The 13,288-nt window shown below is 43.8% G+C and overlaps 1 protein-coding gene and 1 long non-coding RNA gene across 2 annotated transcripts; both read right to left on the reverse strand.

Annotated features, from left to right (window-relative positions):
- Window positions 1-1,070: 1,070 nt before the first annotated feature.
- Window positions 1,071-5,267, reverse strand: LOC306743865 (zona pellucida sperm-binding protein 2-like; the record flags this gene model as incomplete). The annotated part of the gene is made up of 16 exons (XM_079226430.1): window positions 1,071-1,141; window positions 1,215-1,341; window positions 1,419-1,560; window positions 1,672-1,861; window positions 1,948-2,078; window positions 2,156-2,247; window positions 2,755-2,951; window positions 3,110-3,227; window positions 3,324-3,532; window positions 3,610-3,766; window positions 3,838-3,989; window positions 4,136-4,232; window positions 4,310-4,474; window positions 4,704-4,847; window positions 5,000-5,124; window positions 5,207-5,267. 16 exons carry the CDS (start codon window positions 5,265-5,267, stop codon window positions 1,071-1,073), a joined length of 2,178 nt encoding a protein of 725 aa, XP_079082556.1.
- Window positions 5,268-8,693: 3,426 nt separating this feature from the next.
- Window positions 8,694-11,354, reverse strand: LOC306745984. Its single transcript, XR_013771120.1, has 4 exons — window positions 11,302-11,354; window positions 10,751-10,782; window positions 9,839-9,865; window positions 8,694-9,590 (listed from the first exon to the last, which is right to left on the reverse strand). It is a non-coding gene; the product is annotated as an uncharacterized lncRNA (long non-coding RNA).
- Between the last annotated feature and the right edge of the window lie 1,934 nt (window positions 11,355-13,288).

Below are 13,288 nucleotides of genomic sequence, written 5' to 3' on the forward strand. Positions count from 1 at the left end.
ACATCTGCAAATAATCTGTTTTGCACTGAATATATTTGCAAGATAATAACGTTCAACCTGTGCAAAACAGAATGAGTGGATCATGTTGTATCAGTGGCTGCAGCGAGCTGCTTTCCTCCAAATATTTTATAAACAGGGTTGTAGATTTGAGACGGCCGTTCTCAACTCATGCTCAATGTTGAGCTTAGATCAATATTCGGTTTTGAGAGTGTTATAAAACACTTCCTGGAAGGTCACTCTTGTGCGTCCTCGCTCCTTCCAGATCTCTACTCACAACTCCAGCAGAAGTAAGAGCTTTGGGACGGCCGTCAATATGGCGGCGCAGAACAACGACAAGACACCTGGGATGTACCCTCAGTTGACTAAAAATCAGTACCGTAAAAGTCGGGTTACAAGCCGCTCCTACCTCCCGCTGTAACAAGCTAGGAGCTAGCTGCTACTAGCTCCCGCCGGCGTCCCCCCTGCCCAAGTCGGGTGTCGAGTCAGGGCTGGTCCCACTACCGGTGGTTGTCGGGGCGCGCTAGTGGAAGTTAGCGGGGGAACTAGCATGAATGCCAGCTGGCTACAGCAGGGCGCAAACAGGGACACCGGCCGAAGGTAGTAGCGGCGTGTAACCCGACTTTACGGTAATCGCACTCTGGATCTCGTGGCCTTTGTGAGCGATACTGAACACAACACTCCAAGTGGTGCAGCCTTTGTAACGCTTCACTTTGTGGCGAGTTCAGCAGAAACACACATGAAACGGGTCACTTTCAAAAAGCTTTAGCGCATGGGATCATTTGGTCTAGTGAAGCTCTGGGCTAAAGCGCCTGTAAAGGCGGCAACAATTTAAAACCAGAGTTTAATGCACATGGACCATATCCCCCAGCTACAAAAATGCAGCAAATGATTGATGCTTTGAATGAACAATTTCTAAAGTCTGCATTTTGCAGCTTCTACCGCATCTGCATACAAAGAGTCACCATTACAGTGGGTATGTATGGTGTAATGCAGGGTGAAAACCAAAAGGACTTTTCAAAGCTTTGATACAAATTGAGTGAAGAGATGATTGTAAAAGTTTAAAGACAAGTTTATTCAGAAGTTAAAAGAATAGGCCCAGAGGAGATTTGCCTTTGGTTGGTAGAGTCGGTTCCTCGTCGCACTAGAAAAACAAAAAGCGATCACCAACTGCACGTAGATTTAGTTGATAAAATGTTATTCCAGGTGTCACTTACCCCGTTTCACTCCTTTTCTCTCGTGTCTGTAGTTCATCTGTTGTGGCGGTTGCACACACTGGCCTCTGCATGAACCGTCTGCTTGGCTGTGTGCGTCACACACCGCTGCATCACAGTGGACATAGATCTGTAGACGACAGAAGGGTTTATTAAGCAGAGCTCCCATGCGGCCAATACGCTTCATTTGGACACGACTCATTTTACCTCGTCTTTCAGAACCTCCTCATCTTTAGTGAAGGTGAACATCTTCATGGAGAAGCGTTTGATGTGGGATGGGACTAAAACCCTGGCGTCACTCACAACCGGATGGAAAAGTGTCACATAGCTGTCATCAGGATTCTCACAGCTGGGGATACATAACACACATTTTAATGCTTCTTTTTTAAACCCATCAAATGATGATTGTTACAAGTCAAACCTGAAGTTTGATTGCATTTAGTTGTATGATACTCATTACCCGTCCACAATGATATCCCAGCTGGGCAGAGACGCCCGGTCTTCATCAAGCGTAGCCCAACAGCTCTCCAAGATCAGCTCCACATGTGGGTCAGTAGACTCAACCAGCGCCACCTCAAAATACAGAGGCTGCCTCAGATATTGTACAACTGGATAGTCTTCTGCTTGGTAGAAGAGCTCGTACGATGAATCTGGAGGAGAAGCGTCATTAGAAAGAGACATGGCCCAGACAGTGTACAGTCTTGCAAGAGAAGGTTTTTAATAAAGTCAACGTTACCCTGGGCGAGCCTCATTTGCACCATCAGCTGTCCCGAGCCGATCTCTGCGGTGGGTTCATAGAGTCTTGGTTTGGAGCTGAAGCCAACAGTCTGAGTCTCATTGACCACATAGTAGCAGGAAATGGTTTGTCTTGGAGAAAAGAGAATTACACTGAAGGGGTGCCCTCACTAGACAGTTTATTAGGATAAACAAGTGAGTCCCTCTACCTGTACTGCGGACCAACTGGTGATGTGGGGGGTGCTCCTTTATTGTAAGGTGAGGCAATCTCATTTTCATACAGCATGTAGTGGTCAAAGAACTTAAAACAAATAAAGACCAGAGGCATTAGAATGTTTAACACAAATAATGTGGAGATTTAAGGTGAACCAACACCTACCGTTCTAGTGGTTCCACAGGAAGCAACACTGAAGGAGAAATATGCAAAGCGATCATCACTGAAATCCGGTTTGCACGACTGGTCCTTTAGGGTCAGCCTACTTGGGAGGATATTAGTCACAGAATCCACCTTCACAGCCATAGCAGTCATTGTGCCATTGGGATAGCACTCTGAGGGGAGAGGTGGTAAGGGCTAAGACAATGTCCTACAATCTCATCAGCAGAAAAACTACAGGTTTAAGTCTTACCGGTTGTTTTTAAGGGGAAGTTGCAGGCCAAGAAGAGATCAGCAAGAACCCAGTCATTACTGGCATGCAACAGAAAGAAGTCAACGTGGGCTCTTACTGAATCTGAGGTGATCAGCTGTAAGACAAAGAGGGAAGTCATCCACTGTGGAAGATTCATGGCGGGATGTTATAGAGAGACAAACCTCGAAGGCTGTGTCCTTGGCAGTGTACGGCAGTACGAGGCTGAAATGTGTGCCGTTTTCTTGGACCTGGTAGTCAGCCATCTCAGGTGTCAGCTGTTGATGTCCAATCATTGCCTTGAAATGGTTGCCTTGACTTCCGTACGTCACGCTGATGTAAAACTGGTTCTGGTCACAGGTGCCAGTGATGGTGGGCAGCTCTAAAAGCAGAGAAGAGGTTCGCCATTTGTCTGAGCATCCTTCTCCCCTAGGCTCTCACTGGGGTTGTGTTGGCATCATTTCAATAAGGGGAGACACTGAAGATTATCGTAAATTTGCTTCCATAACACATCTTTCAGACCAATTAAAAATATCTCACCAACATCCTGCAGAGATAACTGCAACTCGACTGGGTGTGCAAATGGACTTTCTTCAGGTAGGATGATGAACCCAAAGATCAGAGAAAGGGAGTAGGTTGTAACCAAGGGTTCAGGATTCTGCAGATATAAACAGCCCAGTCATGTCACTGAAACGCTTCAATACAGAGCAGATAAGCTGGCACAGAGTGACATTTAGCATCTATAACTTCATACATGTTTCAGGACAATATCTGCATCAAAGGGCACTAAAACGGAGATGGTCTTGGTTCCATTGGAGTAGCGGTGCTCCTGGACGGTAAAGCCTCTGCCATTGCTCTCTTCAACGGTGAGAACTTGGGTGAAGAAGGTGATGTTCCTCAGCACCACATCATGAAGAAGGGGCCCCAGGAGAACGCTGAACACCCGGGACTCTGGGACAGTATCTGAGGGACAGACAGAGACAGGTGTGTAGCCTTCTCCACTAGCCTGAAGTTATTGTCTGCCAGATAATGAGACTTACCTTCTTGGACGTGGGGAGGGTGAAGCGCAAGAGGGGTGGCAATGGGGAACAAAACCTTGTATCTGGTATCATCTTGGGTGTCAGTGGCCCTCCACAGTACCTCAAGCATGGGCTCCACAATGTAGGTGATGTGGTACTGGTAATCTGGGGCATGGCTCTGCAATTATTCACGACATTTAATAAAACTACTCTAAAGTGACTTGCATTTTTAAGATAGGACATCCCAACCTTGTAGTGGCCATCAGGCGACCCCACTGGGATCTCAATGACCATGTAGAACTCTGTGGTGGACAGCGTGTACCCCCGTGCGGCCATCTGAGATCCATCAAGCCTCTTCCCGTTGATGCCCATGTGCATTTCTAGAATTTCAAAGCTGCCATCTACCAGAGGTGTCACACGGCGAGGCACGTGCCAAGAGATGACATCGTTGATGAAGAGGACGCCACCTGTTAATGAAAAACTGTTGATGCAACTGTGTGACAATGCAACGCCAACAGCGTCCATCCACCGAGTGCTCCAGACTTGCCTGTGGGACAAGCAGCTGCCAAGTTCAGCACACTCAGCCCATGTGGGGCCTTGTAGTAGGCGCTCACCCTGAACACTTCCATGGAGACTCCACCCACCTGAGAGAGGTCAGGTTTAATGTCATGCTTCGAAGCAAGGTGTAATGCAAAACACTTGAGATGGCCGTGTTGCTTACATCCTCTGAAGAAGTCTCTGCTGCATTGTACGGGGATCGCATCACCAGACGGGTCGAGGTCACCATGGCACCATAGCCGGCTTGTTCAGCCTCCCTCAGCGCCATCGTCACTGGTTCTGGGGTGTAAAATGTCAACTTCCAGATACCATGTGCTGCCCCAGAGGCCTATAGGGAAGGGGAGAAGTCATAAGTTCCTCCAGTCAATGAGCTAAATGGTTGAAAAGCAACAGTGGACTTTTTACACATACTTCAGGAATGGTGTCGATCTCTTTAACATCTTGAGCCGGTCCCTTAGCTTCAGGAGTAGAAATGTGGTGCGATACCTCAGAACAAGAAATGGTGGCTTAGTTTCTCAGAGACGAGTTGGTAGAACCATCAATGTTTAGTGACCTACTTCCATGTAGTTCCTGTCGCAGAGAATCTCTCTAGAGGCCCAGCGAGTGTAGCGGCACGTCTGCATCACATCGTGGGAAACCACGTCTGATCCACTGGGGCCGTACAGCCGGAGCCTTAAGCCAACATGAAAGGTTTGATCGTCCTACAAGTTAAATGCATGAGAAAGAATTTGACATGAGGAAAGTCAGAGCTGAAATCAAGCAGTTTAAGGAATTAATGCCAAACATTTGATGACACGTTTTCCTCACTGGGAAATTATAATAAAACGTCAAATAAAATGAGCTCAAAACATACGCTGTTGTCCACGTAGCAGCCCAGCAGAGAGGAGTAGATTCTGGTGTCGCCCCACGGGTCAGACTCCATGCTGTAGCCACACTGAGCAGCCAAGGTGGGTGTTAACACGATGTGCTGGGTGTCGTCTGGGGGGAATAAAGATAAACATGAGGACACCACTCTCCTAGTGAGGAACCAGTCATGCTTGTTAGCACCTTGTAGACTCACTTATGGCCTCCACCTCAAGCTCATTCCCTACTGCTAGGGCCTTGTCCACAGTCAGCCTCATTAGATTACCCACACAGTCTGAGTGTAAGCCGCTGCCTGTTAGAAGAAAAGGCTTGTGAGGAAGAGTCAACTTTCTGTAACAACGGTAAAGTCGTTGTTTGAGTTCAGGCTTACTCGACTGTGAATTGAGCTTCATATTCGGCCTTGCTTGACCCAAGAGGATTCCTGCAGCCATCAAGTTCCATAACAATCTTAAACAAGTAAAAGCACATCATTTAGAGACATTACGTGTGCAGCTAGCAGTCTTCGAAAAAAGAAATTGAACTTACATGCTACCAAGCCTCCACATGTTGCAGTCTGAGTGCAGCCAAACAAAAGAAGTAGCGGAATCCAGCGAGGAGCGCTAGGCACTGAACAACAGACCAACACTGACTGCCTTCTGATCCACCGCCAGCTGTTATATACATCCCTTAATTACAACACACAGGTGAGACCATCAGCAGCTGTTTTAAACCAGGTGATCTCCATCATGTTTTGCCTGACGCCAGAGTTCAAATGTCTACTCTTCTCCTTTTAAAAAAGGTTTCAGGTTTGGGAAAACAAATGTATCCACCATGAACATTAATCGCATTAATATTAGTTAATATCTTGTGGGCCTTTGTCCTCTGTGATTTCCAGTGGGTAGAGCTTGTAATTTGCAGTGTTCAAACCAGGACGAATGAATGAATATATACTTAATTAATCCCCAAGGGGAAATTTGGTGTTTAGTAGCAGCAATTTACGGACAAAAAATAAGATATAAAAACAACTGGGATGAAAGATACATACAATAATAATATGAAAGGCCAGAGCTCTCACACAGAAAACATTTCACTGTTACACACAAGTAGGTTTTCATGTGTTGCTCAGACGAGGGATGCTATTAATACTCTAGTTGGTTTTCTCCAAATGGCGAAACATGTTGATTTAATTTTTTTATTGAAGTGTCTAAGATATATTTAAATATATATATATTTTCTTTCTCCTACAGGTCAAAAACGTGCTGCTTTAGACGTGTCATCAGGACCAATAGTATAACTACTATTACTACCAATACTATAGCTAAAATATATCCTAGTTATCATATAAACAATCATTTAAAAGGATTACACACTTCTGTATTGTTTTCTTGGCAAAATTACTCTGGGGATTTGTTTTAGTTTTCTCCAGCTGTAATTATATTTCAAATGGTTAGGATGAGTTAAGACACGTGTGTCTGAGCTTTGATCTAAACTCATTTCACACTAATGCTTGTTAAAAACACACAGCTTTGTCAGTGGCACTCAAACCTGAAGGAAAGTGTGCTTTCCTGCACAATCCTTCCTGATTCACAGCAGCAATCAAGTATAATTAGTTGAATATGTAAATGTTTGTTCCGTGGAATAAAGTCGAGTTTTCAAAGAGCTTCGACCGGCCGTTTTGCCGAAAAGCGCGAAAAACGGCGAGAAATTGTTCCATTGACTTGAATGGGGTTTCGGCGTGAAGAGAGCAAAAAAACACTCATCTTTGTGCCCATAGTGACTCGCCATAATTTAACGTAGAGAAGTGATTTAAAGTTTAAAACGTTGACAAAAGTCTGGAGTTTATTTGCCCAATTGAGCATTTTTTGATAGCTAGCACAGTTTTCATGTAATTATTGTTCAAGTTTAGGAAAATATGGGGACCATTTCAGAGATTACAATGGGTGTGTATGGCGCAGGTTAGAGCGGTGATGTCATCGCTAGAGTCTGGAAGAGCTTCAGACTCTTGCGGAAAAAATATTTGTATTTTGCCATTCACTCCACAATATTTACTTTTGCGGCATAATTTATATATGAAAACGTCGGAAATATTGTGCTTGTGGTACACATGCGTCGTGGAACCCAACAAACAAATACTGTTTTGTCAGCAAGCCTGAAAGCAACATGAAGACCGGCCAACTGCTCCATCAACCTCCATGTTAAATCGGACCACAACTTTCTCTCATGACGGAAACGTGAGCACTTTATAAACTGAAGCTACATCTCATTTCTAAATCCTTACAAATATTTAAGTAGACGGAAACGTCCTCAGAAGTCTTGTGCTTCTCATGATTACGTTATTTTCGCGATGGGATGCACGGTTGTCGATGTTGGTTTGTCTGGTGTCCTGTCTTGTTGTGAAGTCCTTGGCCGTTTCTCAATCAGCGTTCTTCTCTGGACTCGTGTTCTCTGGACTCGTGAAACGTCATCAGTCGCGGCCCAAGTACTGTTCCAATTCAAAAGTCCGCTTCTCGCCAAGAACGGTGAAAATGCCCGGATGTGACTTGATCCTCCCATTTACCCAGGATGCATCAGAGCAGACTTGAGCGTACTTGAGAGAGCCAATATCCCAGAATGCATTTCGGACCAGCAAACGGGGAACAATGGCGGATGAGAAAACTCATAACTGAAAGTTGACATTCTCTGAATACTACCGTTGTTGAGTCACAAAATGTAATTTCAAGATGTTTTCAGGCGAGAAGTTAGTGGTTTAAGCATCAAATCTGTGGTCGCTTTGTCAAGAATCGGCCGACTTAAAAAGATACGCCGACGGGTCGAGCGCTGACTCCCGAGTCCAGACTCTCCCAAGTGCTGCTACTCCGACAACAGGATGTTGGGTTCTACCCCTGTGGCATTTCCTAAGCACTGGTAATGCTGCCACCAGGGCGACTGTGGCTCAGGGGTGAGCAGGGTCGTCCCTCAATCAGAGGATCGGCGGCTCGATCCCCGGCTCCGCTAGCATATGTGGATGTGTCCTTGAGCAAGACACTTAACCCTACATGTCTCCCGTAGCTGTTCTACGGTGTGTGAATGGGTGATAATCTGATGTGGCTCCTTCATGGTAGCTCCTCTCATCAGTGTATGAATGGGTGAATGGTGTCATAGTGGTAAAGTGGTATGGAGTCATTCCATAATTTGGTTCCCCTAAATCTGATAGACAATGTACCTCGGCTAGTCAGTAATTTAGGAGGATGAAGATGTGAAGATTGAGGAGTTCGACACCTGCAGGGAAAGGCGCTCGACAGCGACGTGATAGGATGTGACATCATAGTGACACGGTATCACCTCATGCTCCAAGAGAAGAGGTGTTCCCTTTGAAAGAGGGTCCACTTCAGGGAGCAGCACTAGAGGGCAGAAGAGCCACATGCGGGTTAGCGCCCCCTGGCCTAGAGTCAAAGTATATCATCTCAAATGTATGCCATATCAATTCTGTCTCCCAAAAAGAGATGACATATTTAATGGGTGAGTCTAGCCCACTACTCTGAGTGATCTGTGTTTGCCTCCATATCCTTGTACCTCCTGCTAACACCGTGACATCATCATGGCATTGGTTATGAACCGGTCTCTGTTGTGTTTTTCATTTTTACAAACAGATAGGAAAAGAGCAACCAATACAGAGCAGCCCAACACAGACCAAAACTCCCCAAAACAAGCCATTACACGTCTGCTATATTTGCAGCATTTGATTGATTTATTGTTTCATTATTTTACCGTGATGATATTGTTCTATTATGTACATTCAGACACATACATACATATGCAATATGCGACATCTGTGTCATAATGTGAAACAAATCCAGTCACCAAAGGTTAAACACAAACCAAAGAGAACACACCCGTATGATTAAATACACCATCAGTGACATCGGCCTGTATCATAAACAACCATCATGAAGTTAAGTAAGGCATGTCAGATAAATGATCATAGTTTACCACTGTCCAACTTTTCACGTCAGCAATTTAACAGTGAAAAGACTGCCAGTCTTAAGGGTATTTTTATGTTTTTCTTTTCCATGACCAGGGTTTTCTTTAGGGGGATTAACTTCTGCGTTATTCACAGCGATCCTTGCGTTTTTTATACACCAAACCTCCTGGGCATTGTCGGATGTAAGTTGTTCCACCTGAACAGCTGATGAACTTACTTTGGTCACTACGTTTGCGGTAATTCCCATCATCTTTGCCAACACAAAACCTTCCGCCAATGAGTGAAGCAGAATAGTCACATTTATCTGTGTTTGGATTATACACCAAAGTTGGTTGGCATTGAAAGACGTGGTCGTTTCCACCTGAACAGCTGATGAAAGAAGTTACGTCATCAGGGTTAAAGTAGTTCCCGTCGGATTCGCCATTACAGAAGTTGTCATTAGTGTTTTGAGCAGTAACGACAGCAGCATGGTCACAGACTTTTATGGTTGGATTATACAACAAATCTCCTGGGCATTGTTTGACATTGTCTATTCCATGTGCGCAGGTGATAAAAGAAGATTCGTCATCAGGGTTAGGGATGTCTCCATCTGGTTCGCCATCACAGTAGTTGGAAGGAAGCACACCGAGGACAGGTAAACCTAAAATAATCAGATTCAGATTTGTGTTAATAGCTGTTTCTGAAAGAGCACATATATTTTCAGTGCATTACACAAATGTATAAATGTAGTAAAAGTGGATGACATTGAAGATGATGGCATTGCATCATATAAACACTGAAAACCACCACCCCATCACTTCCTGGTTATCCAACGCTTGTTGAGTTAAGGACGTAATGCATGGAATAGTAAGACTGTTGATTATGAATTATACATGTTTATAAACTTACCCAAGCTGGCGATGACCACACAGAGACCTTGAAAGTGACAGACTGGTTAGTATCGGCTTCAACAAAGCTTAACAGGGACCTGAACCACAAAGGGAGTTCAGCATACCCAGGGTATGTTTCAGTTATCTGGTTCAACTAAACCGAACAGCCGCTGGTTATCAACTCAGTAAACCATCCCAGGGTTTCTTCTGTGTCACGAGCGCGTTCACATAAAAAGGGGGACAGGTCTGCCGTCAGCAGAGCGAAGAGAAAACTATAATATCGGACAAATACGTAGAAGTTAAACAATACTTCACCAGAATACACACATTCATTCATATACACAGCTATCTTGCTCTCAAGATGAAGCAGCCATATTCTAAATCCGTCCATTTACAAATTCATTTCTTGCCAGCTGTCACTTTGAGTCACTTTGAACTGTCCCATGGAGACTGAACCCTGAAGTTACCTTGCTGACCTCAAATAATGCTCTGTGGTACAGACCCCAGGTCAGTGCATAGATGAAGATTACAACACAGGTCTTATATCCTTCGTCCACTAGTCTGTATCTGTATTTGTCTGTTAATGAGAGAATACTCTCTGAGATTTCTGCAGTCACCCAGTTGAATGGAATTTAGTTTTACCTTCTTTAAATGAAACTGTTGTATGTTTTCTTACACTTTCACACAATCACTTCATTCCGTGCACTTTATTTGAATTATAACTTTAATTTTTAAATTCTGTAGACCCAATTGTAAATATTCATGCTCCCTTTTTATTGCACTCTGTTTTACATTTATTGTTAAATGTTAAATGTTGTGCACGTCCCGCCAGGACAAATTCCTTGTATGTGTAAACATACTTGGCAATAAATTATTCTGATTCTGATGAATAATCAACAGAAGTACATTTCATTCAATTTAACAATCTTACCTGCAGTTAGGACGAGGTTGCACATGTTGCCACTGTGTGGGCAGAAACAGAAGCATTGGATTAATATGCAGCAGGAGAAATATGAACAGAATTATGAACTAGACAAATCCTCTGAGCTATTATTAATAACGTGATCCACAATAGTTTTTGAGTCAGACAACCGCACAGTGGGTCAGTTTCATATGTTGTGGTTGTTCCAGCAGGGCCACGAAGCAAAGGTTTAATTAAACAATAATTGTTGACACATTTCACACAGGTGGTGTATTTGTGCAGATATGATGTAGCCAACAGACACTGATATAGTCAGCTCCCACCAACATATGAAGGGGTAGTCTCCAGTCTCACCAAGACTAACATTCAAATTGTCAAATTTAGTGACAATAATGCAGAGAAAGATGTACAATACAGATATCAAATGCAAAAGTATATGTATAGAGTAGGAAGGACATGGTGGTGCTCAGCATCTGCCCACACATAAGTATCCCTGTATGTGATAGCAATACATGTAATAACACAAAGTTGTTGTAAGATCAAAGTAAAGGTATACTTACAAATGGTGAAAGAAGCACACTGTCTCTCTGCTGGGACTGATGTCTGACAGATGTATTGCTACGATGCTTTAAATAGGGAGCTGATGAGGCGTGGCCATTAAGGCACAATGTTCCTAATGCTGTAGGAATGTTTTGGAAGAAGATCAAAAATCCAGTCCAATGCAAAGTTGATGCCATGCGTCAGAGGAGACTGGCCAGACTGGTACCTCACAGAACCACTCGTTACCACAGAGGTGTGTAGAAGAGCATCTCACAACAACATGTTCAACATTGAAGCAGACGGTTAAAGAAGCAGAAAACCACACCGGACAACACGGACCTGAGGCTACAACTGGAACGGCGCTCCAGAATTGGACAATAGAAGACTGGAAAAACATTGCCTGCTCTTTGCAGAGCATGTGCTATAAAGCACTTATTATATGACTGTTAAAATGCATTTGATTGTACATGTCTGCTGATCTGGCCAGTGAGTGTACATTGAAATGATTTTGCAGTCCACATTTTCATAAACGAGTCCATCTTGTGTCTCTATCATGAATACACCTTCACCGCCACAGCACTTCCTCCAGTTAAGAGTAGCACCACCAGTAGTTCAGAACACACATTGATTCCTATGAACATATTATCCTGACATATAATGAACGTGAACTTACATCTCTGTAGAGCAGGTGTCTTCAACGTGTTTCAGGCCAAAGACCCCAAACTGATAGAGATGGAGCAGGGACCCCCGACTATGTATATTGTATAACATTGTGTTTTATGTTACATTAGGCCTAGTGCCATGTATAAACATACCTAGTTATTGTGCATTCAATACTAAGCTAGTCAAATAATACACAGGTTCACATATTCATGTTTTTATTTTAAACATGTGCAAGGTACAGTGATTGTGCCACTGCCATTTATAAACGTACCTTGTCAACTGATACCATGTCAATACAAACATTGTCTGTCAATTGCATGATAATCATCTATTCAAGCTATTCATGTTTTTATTTTAAACATACGGAAATGAGTAATGTCCTATTAGTCCCACTGCCATGCGTAAACGTTACATGTTATCTTGCATACAATACTGAACTATTACAATAATGGAAAGATGTCTTTTTTAAACATACACAGAGGGGGACAGTGGATCCTCAAGCCATGTGGATGCACACATTCATGGCCTATGCTGACATTAGTGAGACGTCTGACACTGATGAGGAGCACACAACGTATCTATCCTCGGATGGATGGAGGTTGCCAGGGCAGAGGGTCACATCAGCCCGATGCTAGTATCGCTAGCACCTCCATTTATCCATTCGCTACAAGATGTTGGATATGAAAAAAATGAAACAAATGTATAATCAACTAAAAGCCCTGTTGAAGACCTCTGCTGTTGAGCGCTGCATCCAAAAGCATCTTCACACGATGCAGAGTCTAATGCTGAGTCAGTGGGACATTTGCTGTAGTATGGAACCTTAAGGTTAGAGGTTAGATAACCAAGTATTTAAGTCTCATCATGAAAGGCACATCTAGTTACACAGTGATTATAAATTCCGCAGCAAGAACACACCCAATGTCCTGAGCAAAATTCCTGATCAGATGAGTTGGCAGCGTTGGATGTAGGCTCTTTCATCGGCACAGCAGGAAAACTACTGTGTCATCAGGGTTGGATGTAGGCTCTTTCATCGGCACAGCAGGAAAACTACTGTGTCATCAGGGTTGGATGTAGGCTCTTTCATCGGCAGTAAAACTAATGTGTCATCAGGGTTGGATGTAGGCTCTTTCATCGGCAGGAAAACTAAAGTGTCATCAGGGTTGGCGCGTTGCCCATCATTTTGTCCATGACAGGGATTTCCAGTAGGTGTCCTGGGACCTGTTTCTCGTACCTGGTTCAACAAGTCGATCAAATGTCCTATTATCCATCTTAAATTACCGAGATGATTGACGTCAGGCTATGTCGGTTCCTCAAAGGCTGAACCGCCTCAAACGTCTCGTTCAT

The sequence above is a fragment of the Taurulus bubalis genome (genome assembly GCF_910589615.1).
Source record: "Taurulus bubalis genome assembly, chromosome: 1".
NCBI lineage: Eukaryota > Metazoa > Chordata > Actinopteri > Perciformes > Cottidae > Taurulus > Taurulus bubalis.